The sequence below is a fragment of the Hyperolius riggenbachi genome, chromosome 4, assembly GCF_040937935.1.
Source record: "Hyperolius riggenbachi isolate aHypRig1 chromosome 4, aHypRig1.pri, whole genome shotgun sequence".
In the NCBI taxonomy this organism is placed as follows: domain Eukaryota; kingdom Metazoa; phylum Chordata; class Amphibia; order Anura; family Hyperoliidae; genus Hyperolius; species Hyperolius riggenbachi.
The window spans coordinates 183914394-183932444 of NC_090649.1; the positions used below are offsets into that span (position 1 = coordinate 183914394).

Here is an 18051-nt window from a genome sequence, read left to right on the forward strand (position 1 = left end):
ATATATATATATATATATATATATATATATATATATATATATATATATATATATATATATATATATATATATATATATATACAGACACTGCCGATATATATGTACTCTTGTTAGATCAGTATTGTATTTGTATTTTGTAATATATTTTACCTACCTTATTCTTCTGATATATTATATTCTGTGTATGACCCGGCTTGCCCTTCACTTTGATTTAGCCTCATTCTTCTTGAACTGCAGTCATCTGATAATTGTTATGATCTCGGCCTGTTAAACGACTCTGTCTCTGCCTTATCCTCTGTTTCTGATACTTGTATGACCTTTGGCTATTCCCGACTTCCCGATATCTTACATTCTAAGTATCTAGTGTTCAGGCATTACAGGGACACTTTAAGTGAACCTCCAGACTAAAAATCTACTCAGCAGCACTGAAAAGGCTTGGTGTTTCCTTAAAAGTTTCACAGCATCAAAACTTTGTTTTTCTTACCCAAGCCTCAATTTTAGCTGCACAGAAGCTAAGCTTCCCCATCAAAGAAATCTGCAGAGTTTTAGAAAAATTATAAATCTTTAAACAACACCAATTTGTGTTTTAGCTAATTAAAAGCAATAGTAAATGTTTGAAAATTGTTTAGAACCAATTATCATGTACTACGGTTAAATATATATTTGTCAAGGGGTACTTGTGATAATGTTTACTATGCTGGGGGTACTTGGTGAGTACTGGGTTGTAAAAGGGGTACATACCAATAAAATATTGAGAAACACTGTTCTAGAACACAACCAGGAGTCTAGATGAAGCTAAACTATTGTTATGTTTTTTTGTTTTTTTATAGAACATGACCTGTATAAATGTAACTCTTCACAGAAATAGTAATGTCTTATTGTGCTACTATTTAATTTCTTTAGTTATGTTGGGAACCTGACAAGAATATTAGACTATGCTCCTCTGGACCCAACGCAAGACTTCAACACACAGATGTAAGTACAAGCTGCATCGTTTGTAATATTTGTGAATGAAATCATGCCTGACAGAAAAACTATTACATTTTATCATCCTAACTCTACAGATTTTATTTTTTACTAGTTGACGTACTAGGTCTCTTCACACTGCCACCAGTCAGTGCGCGCACACGTCTGCCCGCTCAGCTGGCCGGCCAGCCTGCCCGCCCACCCTGTGTCCTGTCCCAACGCCTGCCAGTGCTTGACATGCGCAGTAGTGCAAAGCACTGACACAGGGACAGGCGCAAGGACACTTGCGTTTTATTGTATAAGATGCTAATATGTAACCAAAACTGTGTATTCTCTATAGCTCAATATACTGTACTACTTTTGTTTATTCATGCATTTTTGGATTACCTTCCGGTGGTGTTGGGATCACCATAGCAGCCATAACAACTGCTATGTGGCCCAATTGCCAAGGGGAATCTGATCTCAGGTGCCAGCAATACGTGGGTCTGGTGTGGGATTCATGGAGACCCCTGGAGTGCAGAGGGGGAAGCATAGTAGAGATGTAAGTCTCTGCACTTTGGCAAAGTGATTTGCCTTCCTTCTAGGTATACTTGTCTGCATGGCTCCAGCAGCACCTCTCATCACGTGACTCGCTGGCACATACTGGCGTGTGACATGATGAGATACGCCGCTGAAGCAATAGAGACTGGACCTCTGGAGGAAGGTGGATCATGTCACTGGAGCCATAAGAGATGAGTTACCACTCAGCTCTGCTCACCAATCTGCTTGGTGGGCACGTCTGGCTGCCTACTACTGGGTGAGCCTTATAGCTACCAAATACTGAGAAGCACCTGTGGCTACATATTTGGTGCCTACCTAATACTGGGGGAGCACCTCTAGCTTCTTACTGGGGGAGCACCTCTATCTTCTTATGCTGGGTGGCTAACTCTGGCTGTTAATACTGGGGACACCTCTGGCTACCAAATACTGGCTGATACCTCTAGCTACTAATGCTGGAGAGCACCTCTGGCTACCTAATACTCGGGGAAACCTCAGACTACCTATACTTGGGACACTTTTGGCTACCTAATACTATTTGGGGAGCACCCAGGACTACCTAATACCATTTGTGGGGGACTACCTAATACTATTCGTGAACACCTCTGACTACCTCATAATATTGGGAGACACATCTGGCTATCTCCTACTACTACTGAAGGGCACATCTGGCTATAAATCAAAATTTTGCTGTGGAGCCAAGTAACTTCTAGCTATGCCTCTTTACTAAGTGCAAATCATGATGCAGCAGTTGAAGAGGATCCCGCCCAGTTCTGCGTAATCTTAATTAACGGTCATTGTAGCATATCTTGTTTTTTTGCTTTTTTAGAATGTTCATTTACAAATGATCACTGTTTATTTTGCCTTTGCGAACAGGGCCAAACTTGGCTATGGACTTCTATCTGGACAGTTCTCCAAACCACCAGTAAAATGTGAGATTATAGAACAAGTGATGAAAGAAGAACACAAGGTATTTGATCTGATAACCTAGATATGGTATTACTGTGACATTTAGGGCAGTGGAATATATGGCACATCTTGCAGTTGTGATTCTGAATAGTACCTGCCTTTTTTAGAACAAATTGTAATTTACAGCAGTAGATAATGCAGGAACATGCAGCAACTGTGCAGCAAGTACAAGACATATTTTGTTAAGATTCTTCAGACCAACATAAAAAGTACAGGGAGTGAGCTGACCCAACATACAGGCATTAGTTGGTTGTTTCTTGGCCAGTGGGAACAAACATGCTTGGTAAATCCACTGAGTTGGATTTTTTTTCTTATGGATATCTATTGTATTTCTCTGCAGTGGGATGCCCCAATGCTCCTGTAGCTCTTCACATCTTAATAGAACTGAATACGCCACTCAGCTCACGATATGTGTTCATGTGCTTTATTTAAGTGAGCATTGGGAAGTCTCTATATAAGAATTTTGTGTCCAGACATACTAGCACAGTTGCCATGCCAAAAATGTTTGTGGATAGCCTTTATCAGTTTAAATATGTTTCTCTATTGGTTTGGCTTTGGTGCCATTGAAAATGATGGATTAAAGGACAACTGAAGTGAGAAGAATACAGAGGCTGACAAATTTATTTCTTTTTAAACAATACAAGTTGCCGGGCAACCCTGCTCATCTATTTGGCTGCAGTAGTGTCTAAATAACACCAGAAACAAGCATGCAGCTATTCTTGACAGATCTGACAATGTCAGAAACACTTGATCTGCTGCATGCTTGTTCAGGATCTATGGTTAAAAGTATTATAGGCAGAGGATCAGCAGGATAGCCAGGAAACTGGTTTTAAAAGGAAAAAAATATGGCAGCCTCCATTTTCTTCTCGCTTCAGTTGTCCTTTAATTTTGATGAAAGTGTTTTGCTTTTAGCTACGTCCTAGCACCACACTTTAATCTGCTTTCTCCTTCATGGTCATGTTTCTTACTACTGAAATTATTAAAAATAAATGTTGCTATACTAAAATATAAACAAACCAAAGAATGAAAATATCCCATAAAACAACAAGAGATATTACTCTTGGTAGAAGTTAAACTTTAAATGTAATGCTAGGTACACACCAAACAATTTTCTGTCAGATTTTCTGTCAGAATCACCTGCTAGATATATTTTTTTTCCAACACGTTGAAAAAAAAATCTATCTGGCAGGTAAATCTATCAGAAAATTGTATGGTGTGTACCTAGCATTAGAGATGCAATAATCACAGTTTCCAGGCAAGAATAACGGCAATCACTGGTTGAAAGAGCTCTCTAATGGTTTAAATCTTTTAAAGGATTAAAAAGAGTGTTCTTACTGTTAAGAAAGGCCACAAACCAAAGAAATAAGGCAGTAGTGGTTTTTGGATTCAATGCAAAATGTTTCACCAAGTCTCCAGATTCCCTGTGTGAGAAATATCTGCAATCTATAGCACAAATATAAAAATATATATATAAATTATAAAATGAATTAATATTTAAATCTGACATCTGCTTTAGAATCATCTGTTCACAACACAACACAACACCATTTCTTTAGTGTCCATACAAATGTATTCACTCAGGTAGATGCATGCTTTTAAGTGTTAGACATTCAGAAGGAACCTTGACTGTCACAGGATCGTACTGTTCCATTTACTTTTGTTATGTCATACAATGCAACACATGTGACATGGTACATTATATAGATGAAATTTCACAGAAAGTGTAAAAGAGAATGAATCTGCACTGACACGCTATAACACGACACCGAGAAAAGGAACATAGTTTTCTTTTCAGCCATCATTTTGTCACAATTAAAATATGTAATTAAAAACTTAAAAGATAGGATTAAAAATGTGCTGGTACAACAGACAGTTAAAGGGACTCCGAGCAGTGCAGAAACTATGGAAAGATGCACATCATTTTAAAGCTCTCTTTCTCCTTTTTCCAATGATATATAAATCACCGCCCTACGCCTTTTAGTTTTCGCTATTTTCGTGATTGAAATTGGCGCGACCGCGATTTCAGTCGCAAAAATAGAGAAAACTAAAAGGCTTAGGGCAACGATTTAGGTGTCGCCAGAAAGAGGAGAAAGAGAGCTTTAAAATGATATCCATCTTTCCATAGTTACATTGTATTACACGGGACGACTTTTTCCTAAAGTCAGCAGCTCCATTCTGCTGAATGGAGCTGCTGACACTGGGGAAAGTGTCACTGGGGAAAGTTTAGTTTTCTCTATTTTCGCGATTGAAATTTGCGGCCGCGCCAATTTCAATCACGAAAATAGCGAAAACTAAAAGGCGTAGGGTGGCGGTTTATATATTATTGGAAAGAGGAGAAAGAGAGCTTTAAAATGATATGCATCTTTCCATAGTTTCTGCACTGCTCGGAGTCCCTTTAAAGGCAGAATGATAATTTGATTCAGCAGAAAAGATCTTAGACTCAGTATTCATCTGGGTTTTTTAATTTATCTACCAGACATCTCTATGACCAACCTCAACTCTGTATTTTCCTTCCAATCACTTTCCTAAACTCCTAATTATGACTTTTTGTACTTGTTCTCCCATTAATGGATACAACTGCCTGTTTATGTTCAAATATTCATATGTCAAATTTCAGTACTGATTCGGATGAGCTGATAAAAAGAATGACTCCCAAAAGCTAATTTTATGACAATTTTTGTTTGTGCAAATATAAAAAGTATCACATATAGTACTCTATCTTTTTTGAAGTATTAGCAAGTTATATAAATACATACTCGTATTCAAAGCAGCTGAGTAACTATTTCTATGGTTTTAGGGGTTATTTAGAAGTAGATGTATTGATGATTTGGGAGAACAGCAAATTTTTATACAAATCAAAGCCTATTTGACTGCGCTACATGACAATCCCCAAGATGTCCTTGGCCAACTTTGTATTCTTCAAAGGGTTAAATACAATAAAAAGAGATGTTAGGGGAGCCATTAATTTTTACAAATGCTGTCCATTCAATGGAGACCATTTACCTCAACATATGTCTAAAGAAGCAACCAGAATCTTTGTTTCTTTCAATTTTGCTCTAGTTTTCATTGGTGCTAACTTGATAATTCAGCCCCAATCTTACTAATTATCATATGGTATTTAACCTAGTGTAAATGGTTTCCTTCAGAAAGCTGACGCTGGAGTATGTTTTCTTGCCAGTTGTTTTATTTGGAAGTGTTGCTTGTGTGATATCACATTTGCTTCATAGGTAGAGTTGGTCTTTAATCAACATTTGTCAGGTAAATGTATGAGTGATTGTACTACAAAGGCTGTTAGATAGAATGTTGATTTCCTGACACATGGCTAATTGATCCGTGCAGCATTCAGAGGGAAGGTTGTTGCTGCGGACAGGAATGAGCACCACTCCAGTGTAAGAGACTTGATATGCCAGCTCAGTGAGCTTCTCAGTCTGAGGGAAAGTCTCCAGGAATGATCTTTCATGGAAGGGGGGTGGGGAAGAATTCCGCTTGGCAGCAGGAAGATAAACAAAAATAGCCTCCCCTCTATCTGGTTTCTTTTAATGCATAACATTGCCAGGGTAGTTTATTTTACCTTCAGCTTTTTATTATTTGGGGTTTGTGACTTTCAGTCCTGCATTGCCTGTGTTGTAAACTATTACACTTCTTTTGTTGGCCCATACAATCCGTTATTTCAGCCATGGTTTATGCCTGTGATATGATGGTAGGCCATTCTAGGACATGGTCAGTGAGTGATGTGTGCAGCATCCCCCAGCTTCCTCCTCCAATGTGCTATTAATGTCTTTAGTATTGATAACACACTGCATACTGTAGGAGGCAGGACACATTTACCTAACCTACTTGCTTTTAGAGCTCACGCTGTCAGTGACTCATGACACACTTAGGCCTAGTGATGAGAAATCTGATGAAATTTGTTCTGGACTCTGTAGATGAGGTTTTATGCTTTAGTTGCTTGGCAGTGACCTTCACATCTGCATTGTGGGATGGGGGGGGGGGGGGGGGGGCAGAGAGGAAGATTAGAATATTGCTTTCCTGCGCTGCGGTACAATCCTGGACTAGTGTGGATCAGCACATCTGTTTGAAAAGACATAAAGGAAAGTTACTTTTGAATATGCAGTATAGCCAATGAAATCTTTGGTTGTAGCATGTGAGCCGTTTCATATATTAGCAAACGGGGGAAGCAGCAGGACTATTGTAAGTATAGGGGTGAATATTTTTTTATATAACTATTTCATTAAATAGGAAAAAAATAAACAATGCTGTGGGTACCTGGCAATACTAGCAGTATTAGATAAAGTCTGATAAGTACAGTATGTCTAAAATTAAAAAGAAAAAGATAAATGACCTGTACACACTGCTGTGCTTGCAATTTAAGATGTAAAATCGTGTGTGATTTTTAATCTTAAAGCCTTTATAAAAACAGAAAAATAGCATTGCACCAGTGTGTACAGGTCATCACAATTTTCATGTTTTTTTTCAAAAGACCTTGCAATTAAAAAATGGCTGCGTTTTTAAAAATGCAGTGCAAGTGCAGCAGTGTGTACAGGCCCAAAATGGCATTTAGAGCCCATGATTGAAAATCACAATTTTGTGGCAATTGTACAGCATTAGAGATTTGCAATTCATATTCAGGAAAATGAGAATCGCATTGTGAACCTGCCAAAAATGCAGCACGTTTGCAATTTCCACAACGTGCAAGCATTGCAGAGGTGTGATTTGCCTTCTTAAAACAGAAGGAAACGTGCAATAATTTGCTTTGAGTGAACATTTGTGGTTACCCACAATGCACCACTACTGCATATGCAAAGTATCTCTTTTTTCCCGTTAGCCAGGCTTGCATCCAGAACCGCTGGTGTATAGCAAGCCAATAGCTTTAAATTTTACACAGCCACATCAACTCTACATGTATACAGCCAGTTTCGGACTTTTGGTCCTCATCCGTACATGGCAGGGATTGATAAAAATGGCAGCCACCATGTTCCTCTCGCGTGAGGTTTCCCTTTAAGAAAATATATATAGTCTGAATATCAGATCATAGAAGAGAGGAGAGGATGGAAAAATACCATGGAGCTAATGATGATACTTGTCAGCTGGAACTTATCATGAATGCCGGTGTTAAGTTTCTGTAATCCTGTTTATCTCAGTTTAGCTTTGCTGTACCATTGCATGTATTTTTTTTTTGGCGAACAGTTAATGTTGCTTTAAAAGTATGAATTTCACATATTTTCTTTATTTCCATTATTTATGCAGTGCTTGCTGGGTAGTATTTCTCACAACATATAGCTATAAGATTACATACTGTATGTTATCACATATTCGAACTCATCTATGCAGTGTCTTGTGCGTGGAGGGGCTATAGGAAATCTTTATGTATACCCTGAACAGTTTCATATTTTTTAAAATGGATATAGTAGAGGGCTTTTTTTTTAACTTGAATTCTCTTCTATTTTAAGCCTCAGGCAAAGGGAATTACAACTCGTATGTTTAAAGCATTAGCAAGCAGAGGCCATCCAGAGTTCTCTTCAAACAGACAGCAAGATGCACACGAATTTTTCCTGCACCTTATTAACCTTGTAGAGGTATGTGTTGTGCTTTCATTTGCTATTACATGTGCTGCATTTTGTGTTGTGCTTTACCTCGCCATTACATGTGCTATTGTGCTGCATTGCATCCCTATAACTGTTAATTAAAGTGCATCATTACAAAAAATAAGTCACAAAAACAGACAGCAATCTGGAAGGTGTTGGGCATCACTTCACTTCAGCAATTGTTGGACAGGGCCAAATTAATGGACCACAAAAATTTCCAACAACAATACTATCCCCCGCCTCTAGAATTTTTTTAGAACTATACAGAGCTTCCATTATGTTTGATCTCACTACAGACTGCTGTCCCATACATGCCTGACTTAAAGTGAACCTGAGGGAAAATAAACTGATGAGATAAACAATTATATTTATCCTCCTCAAAAAATACTTTTTTTTTTTAGCTATCCCATGGTTTTATTTTAGATTTAAACATTTATAAAGTAGATTGAATGTTTTTGTTGCCGTTGCTCAGTGGCATCTATTAACTAACCCAGAGTTAAAATACATGAACTATTGACCTTTTTTTATCTCCCTCTGCTCTCAGAAGTTGTTTTCTGCCAGGAAACCTTTTATAGCTGTAATTGGCTTATCAGTGAGGTGCACTTTATTCCTGACAAGGCACCGACAAGACAGAAACTTTCAGAATAATTTATTTTGCCAAGTACAAAGGGAAGTTGTACTTAGAATTGGTTTTGGCTCATACAGGTTCTGGAAGGGGGGAGGGATAAGGAAGGGGGGTGGGATAATGTCTGAAAGCCAAGAGCCGAGGCTGCCATACTACGGCACCACCAGTCACTTCCATGCATAAAAATTAACTCTTTCATGCAGCAAAATACAACATGTAAAACGACCTGATTATTTGTGTTTTGCACTGATCATACACGTTTCATCATGTCACACGTCACTTCCGGTATACTTTAATTAAAGGAAATTTGTCATAATCATGCCTCCTAAAAAGGTATCTCCTTGAGCGTCTGGTTCACAAACGCCTGACCCAGTACCTCAATGCTAACTCACTGCTAGACCCACTCCAATCTGGATTTTGGCCTGCCCACTCAACCGAAACTGCTCTCACCAAAGTGGTCAACGACCTTGCCTTAGCTAAAGCTGAAGGTAAATACTCCATTCTCCTCCTCCTCCTCGACCTGTCAGCAGCTTTTGACACAGTAGATCATCCCCTACTCCTCCAGTCCCTCCAGTCCTTGGGCATTCACGATCTCGCCCTGTCCTGGCTTTCATCCTACCTCTCCAACCGCTCCTTCACGACCACATTCAATGAGTCCTCGTCCACCCCCAACCACCTCTCGGTGGGAGTCCCCCAAGGTTCGGTCCTTGGCCCCCTACTGTTCACCCTATACACATCCTCCATTGGCAAGGTTATCTCCTCCATGGGTTTTAACTACCATCTGTATGCAGATGACACCCAGATCTACCTCCACACCCCTGACATATCCACCACTACCATGGACAAGGTCTCCTCCTGCCTATCCGCCATCTCCTCCTGGATGTCTGCTAGGTTCCTGAAACTAAATCTAGACAAAACGGAATTTATGATCTTCCCACCCCGGCCATCCACGAACCTCCCAGATGTGCATGTCACTGTTAACCACACTACCATTCGCCCTACCTCTCAAGCCCGCTGTCTGGGTGTCACCCTGGACTCCACACTCTCCTTCACTTCCCACATCCAAAACCTCACAAAGTCCTGCAACTTCCACCTTCGTAACATCTGTAAGATTCGCCCTTTCCTGACCTCTGCCACCACCAAACTCCTCATCCATGCCCTCATAATTTCCCGCCTTGACTACTGCAATGCCCTGCTGTCTGGTCTCCCTGTGACCCGAACAGCCCCACTGCAGTCCATCATGAATGCGGCAGCCAGAATTATCCACTGCTCCCACCGCTCCACCACGGCAGATCCCCTCCTAGAATCCCTCCACTGGCTTCCTATCCAGTCCAGAATCAGATTCAAGATACTGTGTCTGACCTACAAATCTGTCCAACCTACATTTCCGATCTTACTCAGAGGTACACACCTAGCCGCTCACTCCGCTCTTCCAATGAACTTCGCCTAACCACCCCCCGCATCACCCAGTCCCATGCACGCCTCCAGGACTTCTCAAGAGCTGCTCCAACACTATGGAACTCCCTACCTCCACCCATTAGGGCAGCCCCCTCCTTCAACATCTTCAAGAAAGCCCTCAAAACTCACCTTTTCACTCTGGCCTACTACCCCTCACAAGTGCTCTAAACCTACAGCTGAACTCTGGTCCCCTACCATTCGTGTCCTTACCTCTCCCTCTAGATTGTAAGCCTTTGGGCAGGGTCCTCCTCCTTTTGTGTCCTACCTGATCTGGCACCTCCATTACTGTGAACCCATGCCATGCATTTGAGTGAACCTAACTTGCCTAATCTCCATGCTTCATCCAGTGACTAAGCATTACCTTGTACTAATACTGTGCTGTGTGATCTGGTTTTCTTGTATTCCTGTATTGTCATATTGCTGTATGTCACCCCTAAATATTGTCTGTAACCTAAATTAATGTTCAGCGCTGCGTAATATGTTGGCGCTTTATAAATACAATAAATAATAATAATAATAATATCTTGTCTTTCCTCTATTCAGTACAAAATACAGTCTCCCCTAATGTTAGACCACGGTATATGTTGGAGTGGAAAAAGGATGTTGGAAAAAATATACTAGATGAAATGTGGGTTTAATGCTTGCATACACTTTCTAAAGCTAGCCTACAGAGTTCTCATTTAGAGGTGTCAATTAAGCTTCCTCATAGGACCTATTCTACTCCAGCCAAGGTGCACAGATTAGATCCATCTAAATCTCAATTATGTTTCAGAAGCTGTCGCATAATGGGTTTTCTTTACCAGATATGGTTGATTTGCCCAAAAGCTGTCAAATTTTGGGAACGGGACCACTCCTCTCTTAAGTAATGTCCTAAACACCGCACTCCTTAAGAATCCCCCGGTACTTCTCCTGGGCCATAAACTCTGTAGATTTAAAATCCACAACATAGGCTTATCCAATATATAGCTGTAGTGGCTAAAACCCTAATAACCTCTAGCTGGAGAACTCCAACCTTATCATTTTCCTTGTTGATGCAAAAAATACTATGGTCTGTGAAAAAAGCAGCGCTATATTACGGGATACAATGCCCATAGTTGAATGGATCTGGCCTGAAGCCTGAACCTGAGGCGAGCAGTAAAAAACATTTCATACATACCTGGGGCTTCCTCCAGCCCCTTTTGGCTTGATCGCTCCCTCACCACCATCCTTCACCTTCCGGATGCTCCGTTATCGCTCCCAGTAACTTCGGGAGTTGGGGCAATACTACTGTGCAGGCACAGAATGCTGCCATCCACGGGAGCACGTACGGCCGCACTGCGCATGTGCTGACTGGTCAAAGTTATCTGCTCTGTCTTTTGATGGTATACTTTTCTATGCTTTCTTTATTTTTTTCATTTGGATGCCTTGACTACTGTTACATGGTGCTTTTCTGATATATGTTTCTTGAGCTATACCATTTCAGAGCTGTTTTATGTTTATTTGTGTTTTCCTTTTCGAACATTTTTTGTTAACTCTTAAGACCTGAGACACACTGCAGAGCTCTTTATTCCCCTTGCGCTGCTATAGCCATAATAGAAGCTGTATTAAACTCTGACATAATATTCAATAAAAACTCTGAACTTAGCCTGGAATGGGTTTAACAAGGTTAAGTGAGTTTTACTCCCTCTTTAACCAAAAGTGAGCATTGTGCAAGTTGTAGTAGGGTAACATGCTTCTTTGCTTTGCTTTGCAGAGAAATAGCATAGGCTCAGAAAATCCCATCGATGTCTTCAGGTTCTTGGTGGAAGAACGGACTCAGTGTTGTCAGTCACGAAAAGTGCGCTACACAGAGAGAGTGGACTATATCATGCAGCTGCCTGTGGCCATGGAGGCTGCAACAAATAAAGGTGAGGAAATTACATTCTTCTGGAATAGCATCTATGCCAAATTTTACAAAAAAAATCTATTTCTTCTGAAAAGCTGTGAATTACACATATGAAATTAGCATTGCTAACCAATGGATGTCTAGCAAGATTCTGTGCTGGTCATGGCACAAAAGTCAGACGATATTCTGAAGGATGTTTTACTAAGGTAGCAAATGCCTACTTCAGTTCAAATGGGGTGAGGGAAAACTTGCAACGTGTTTATCTTTGCAGGTTGTTCAGCCATTTATTTTAGGAACTATGTTTTCTAAGTCTAACTGAGGCAGATGGAATGTTCAAGTACCCAGCTAGAGGTGTGAAACGTAGTCTAAATGCTTAGCAACCATAACCTTATCTCTATAATGTCACAAAGCACAGTGTAAAAATAGCATTGATTGTCAATTATAAATGATGCAGAACTACCCTTTTATAGATATAATGTTGCAGGTTCTACATTGTTTCTTTTGAACTTAAAGGGTACCTGAAGTAACATGATACATAATGAGATAAACGTGTATGTACAGTGCCAAGCCTGCTAGAACTAGACTGTGTTGCTTTTTCCCCCCCCTCACTCTAAGGGTTAAGAATACAGATATGCAAATTACACTTTCCCTTCAGTCAGACCAGCATGGGAGGATAGCATATTTCTCACTGATAACTACCAATAATGACAGGCTATAAAACGCCTGAATTGCAGAGAAACAATTCCCAAGTGATAAAAAATGTCAGTAGTTTTGGGTGGGGGTGGTAAAATACTGTATCTTACACTGTCATCATTCAGCTGAGACAAATGTGAATCTAATGTTTTTAGTAGTGTAACACAAAATAAGACTGTGCAATTCCAAGAAAATTCTGTGTATGATTAGGTCTGTATATACAGTTGTTTTTTTCTTCAGTTTATATTCAGTTCGGTAATTGCACTGATAAGTCCTTTTGAACAGTTGTCAAGCTCGACCTTAGGAACTACTAATAGGTCATGTTTTCCAGTTATCCAAGCACTCTAACAGCCTCATAGGTATAAAAATGAGCATAAAATAATTACAGCTTAAAAGCTGCATTCTAATAATTTCAAATTTAATTTTATGATATGAACTATAAAATCTGACCTGTCTCACAAGGCGAAGCAGGTCATTTTGGCGCGCACTCGCTGCGGTGTTGCGCCTAACTTGGGCGCCACCATAGATATAATGTTACTATGTCTACAGCGGTACAGCGGCTTTTAAAGTGTAATTTGGATACCGACAATCATCCGACCCCAAATTACTTCTTCCTCTGAGTTACTATGAATTAGAGGGGGAATAGTATTAAATGCAGCTCTGAATTTCAGCTGCAGCAGGGAGAGCCCTTCACCCAACTGACCAGACGACCAAATGATGCGTACGCCTACCAAGGTCCCTAAGGAAAGATTTTGGAACATAAAAACACAAAAAAAATCCTGTTTAACCATTACAGCCTCAGCGACGCGCTAGTCACGTCCCTGCCGTTTGCTCTGCTGTGTGGGCGATCCTGTGGGCAGATGCCTGTGATCATGCTGTTGCTGGTGGGATGTTGCTTCAATGGCTCCCTAGTTACAATGTAGCAATACACTGTTTCCATTCCTAAGTAGCGTACTTTGTACGCTAATAGGATCTTGCGGCCAAATAGTAAAATTACACCTAAACCTTTAGGGCAGCGTTTTTCAACCAGTGTGCCGCGGGATGTTGCCTGGTGTGCCGTACAGGTCTGGTCTCTCGCCAGACCTGTACCTACTGTGGGGCGCAGGAGGGGGGAAGCAGCGCTAGAAGGAGGGGCAGTGGAGGCAGCGGAAATATCCCCCCCTCCCTGACCTGGGACCCCTCCTTCTGCCTCTCTCCCCCTCCATTTAGCGGTGGCAAGTGCGGCTCGGCGGCGGGGAGGCATGCGGAGAATTACTCACCACTTCCGCGTTCCAAGCGCCGGCAGCGTCATGTTGTCAGATCTCCGCCTTCAATGCCGCCCACTGTGCTTCCTGATTAGCGGAAGCTCAGTGGGCGGCATTGAAGGCGGAGATGTGTGACGACATGACGTTGCCGGCGCTTGGAACGTGGAAGTGGTGAGTGATTCTGCGCATGTCTCCTCGCCGCCAAGCCGCACTTGCCACCGCTAAATGAAGGGGGAGAGAGGCAGAAGGAGGGGTCCCAGGTCAGGGAGGGGGGGATATTTCCCCCCTCCCCACCGCTGCCTCCACTGCCCCTCCTTCTAGCGCTGCTGCCCCCCTCCTGGGCATCTATACTGGGGAGAACTGTACTAGCTATACTGGAGGCAATTAAACTAGCTATAGTGGGGGCAACTAAACTAGCTATACTGGGGGCAACTAAACTAGCTATACTGGGGGCAACGAAACTACCTACACTGGGGGCAATTAAACTAGCTATACTGGGGGCAACTATACTAGCTATATTGGGCACTATACTAGGGCACTACCTACCTATACTGGGCACTATGCTAGCTATACTGGGCACTATGCTAGCTATACTGGGCACCATGCTAGCTATACTGGGCACCATGCTAGCTATACTGGGCACTATACTAGCTATCTGGGCACTATACTAGCTATACTGGGCACTATACTAGCTATACTGGGGCACTATACTGGGGTAACTATGCTAACCATACTGGGGCATCTAAACTCCCTATACTGGGACAACTATGCTAGCTATGCAGCCGCACCCCAGCCCCCCCCCCCCCATAGCACGGCACTGTCCACTAGGTCGCGCAAACCCCCCCCCCGCCGTTCCCCGGAGAAAAATATGGTCAGAAAGTGTTCCCCGGGCCGGAAAAGGTTGGGAATCACTGCTTTAGGGAATAAAAAAATACCTGCAGGCTGAAATGGTTAATTAGACTAATACCAACTAGTTACTACAGCTAGATATGCATATCTCCTTCAGTAATGTATATTACAGTATCACATGACATTGCTGAACAAATCTTGGACTGCAATACAGCAATTCTGTTATCAGTTGTAAATACCAATTGGCCTTTCCATCAGATGAGCTGATTGCCTATGACTTGAAAAGAAGAGAAGCAGAAAGTGCTAGGAGACCGCCGCCTGAGCTTGTGCGAGCCAAGATCCCCTTCAGTGCCTGTCTGCAGGCCTCCTCCGAGCCTGAGAATGTGGATGACTTCTGGAGCAGCGCTCTCCAGGCCAAGTCTGCCGGTGTTAAGTGAGTATTCATCACCCACAACCAATTAGACACGTTTTCTGCTATACCCTTAAGGAGTACAACTTCTTCCAGCAACGTGCAAACACACTGTGAAAGATGATAAAATGGTGCAGTCAAGGGTATTTGTGGCAAAGCCCCAGTTCAAGCACAGTTTGTATATGCTTCTTACTGAATATTATTTTAAGTAAATTATTAATAAAGAGGTTTGTAGAAAACTAGGGTTTTTTTTTTGGTTTTTTTTTACAAAAAGGAGGCTACCTGCTGCACCAATTTATAGATCCTCTGCTTACACCCAGTCAGCTGTAGTCTTGTGGGTATGAGCAATGAGAATGACTGCTCTGCCAGCTGAAGCCATGCCTCGTTACTGACTGACATCCTATCATAGCTGCAGACAGAATAGTAGCCAGCTCAGGACTGCTGAGGAGCAATATAAGGGGGCAGCAGGTATCCTATTTTTTTTTTTTCTATAAAAAAAAAAAGTTTTATTAAATACATATAAAACTCTGCCTGAATTTGAGTTTTAAATGATTTACTTAAATTCACCCACCTCATGATGTTTTTATGCCTCAAGGTTGAGATGAAGGTAAGGGAAATCGTTGTTTCAAGTATGTGTATTTCAAGTATAGGCAGATTGTCAGTTGTTGGTGAGATGGGAGTGATTTTACTTACAAATGTTGTGTATGCATGCAGAAATCCTTTCTGATGTGCTGCTCTATCCACCTTGTCGAATGAATGTGCTGTTGCTGTAAAGCAGCCAAGTTGTAATGGATAAGGCCCTCTTCCAGCACTTTTGCCATTAGAGTCATTTTCCCTTGATAAAGAGATCTGGCGTGGACCCAAAACAATGGCTTCTTGTTTTTTTTTGTCTTGAAAATTGATAAAACATTTTAGGAAGTGCCAGCTTTTGCTTTATTGGTACATGGTATTGTGGCTTGATAGTGTTATGGTTAAGGGCTCTGCCTCTGACACAGGAAACCTGGGTTCAAATCTAAGCCAGTATCTATTCAGTAAGGAGTCCTTGGGCTAGACTCCCCAACACTGCTACTGCCTACTGAGCGCGCCCTAGTGGCTGCATCTCAAGCACTTTGAGTCCGTCCGCTTTGTATTGGTCACACCTGACTAACCTGCCCAGTAGCTGCAGCCAGAAGAGGTTGAAAGCAAGCTGTACTTCATTAAGAAGAATATTTGGCATGTAGCACAGCTATTCTGTCTACCACATTGCTTCTGTTTATATTCACGTATTATCCTGATAGCTATTTTAATGGCCATTGTTCAGTTTTGGGTTTAGTTGGGCTTATGTCTCTGGCAAACCCCTGCATTATGCCAGACCATCAGGTCACATGCCCTGCGTGCCAGCTGGCTGGAGTATAGTCTTGTAAAACTTACCCGAGGCATCATCTGTGTGCAAGTTAAGCACACATAATTCCCTTAATTTGTGGTCTTAGATTATCATGTTTACACATCTGACAAATATACTTTAATTCTTATCGGAAACAGATGCAGGTCCTCACTTGACATTTGTCTCTTGTGTGTGACTATTTTAAGCTAAGCATACGCTGTTTGATTCCTGACATCAATCTTTTACCTGGTTTGCCAGCTTGCACCAGTAGATAGACAAGGTTTCAGCAAAAATCTTGCCTAACATCGATCAGGCCACCACTGCTTAACTTTTGTACTTCTCAATACAGTACACTGTTATGAAACAGTCACCAATTCTGCTACCAACACCCCCGCCTCTCCGATCCTTCCCTTTCTGTGCTGCTTCCGCCATCACTTTTACGAAGAAAAGATCTTCCATATCAATGCTCAGTTCATATTTTAAAGTTGGGGAATGCTCTACTTTTTCATAGCAGGATTCTGGGTCTCTACACGTTAAATAAGTATTCTATAGCACCTCTACTTTGCAAGTCTCCCCCATAACACATATCATTCCCCACCTTACACTGATGAGGGCCATTGCACCTGAAACATCTGTTCACAAATCGGATTACATGGCTTTTTTAAGTTAATAGACTACAGGCAACAGGAATGCTGTATACCAGCAGCTGTGGTTGTATGCATGGCTCTTTAGGGATCTAAAGGAATGATGTGCATATTCAGTCACTGAGCCAAAGTTATATTTGGCAAATGCCTTCTGTTTTAATAAAGCAAAATTGTAGTTAGCAAAGCCTTTAGTAAAGGGGCTTTTGACTTCATTGAAGCCCTCACCAAAATCCTAGTGGTTTTGGTTCTCTATGACTTTGAGCATCACTCAAATGATTCAGGGTGTAGCAAGGGCAAGAGCAGTGCAATCAGTGTTAGATTTGTTTTATACCCAATGGTGCAAGGTGACAGTCCAATAAAAAAATCAGTTTGAGGAGGACATTGATTGTTCACCTGATCTGTTACAAATTCCAAAGTGTATGCCTAATGTGTGTGGAAACTTAAGGTATGATGTTTGAAGTTGCTCCAGATTATTCTGCAACTGGTGCAGGGACAATAACCTAGTTCTCAATGCTGCAAAGACTGTTGAACTAGTTGTAGACTTCAGGAGGAACCCTTCCCCCCTCCTACCTATCCTCATTGGGGGCACCGAAGTCTCTAGGGTGACATCCGTGCGGTTCCTCGGCACAACTCTCACTAACAACCTGAAGTGGGAACAGAACACCTCCATAATACAGAAGAAATCACAGCAGAGATTGTTCTTCCTGCGCCAACTGAAGAGATTCGGCATGCCCAGGGAGCTGCTGACCAGCTTCTACACTGCCACTATAGAATCCATCCTCTGCTCCTCAGTCATCGTCTGGTACGCGGGCGCAACGGCCAGCGACAAACACAAGTTGCAGAGA

At 41.6% G+C, this 18051-nt stretch overlaps 1 protein-coding gene across 2 annotated transcripts in view; it reads left to right on the forward strand.

Moving 5' to 3' along the window:
- USP13 (ubiquitin specific peptidase 13) overlaps positions 1-18051 on the forward strand; it is a 136367-nt gene that overhangs the window by 85254 nt on the left and 33062 nt on the right. For both annotated transcript variants that reach the window (XM_068281067.1, XM_068281068.1), the window contains 5 exons: positions 904-975; positions 2380-2473; positions 7923-8048; positions 11873-12026; positions 15049-15223. In XM_068281067.1, the coding sequence (XP_068137168.1) occupies positions 904-975; positions 2380-2473; positions 7923-8048; positions 11873-12026; positions 15049-15223 (621 nt within the window). The remainder of the gene's footprint in view (positions 1-903; positions 976-2379; positions 2474-7922; positions 8049-11872; positions 12027-15048; positions 15224-18051) is intronic.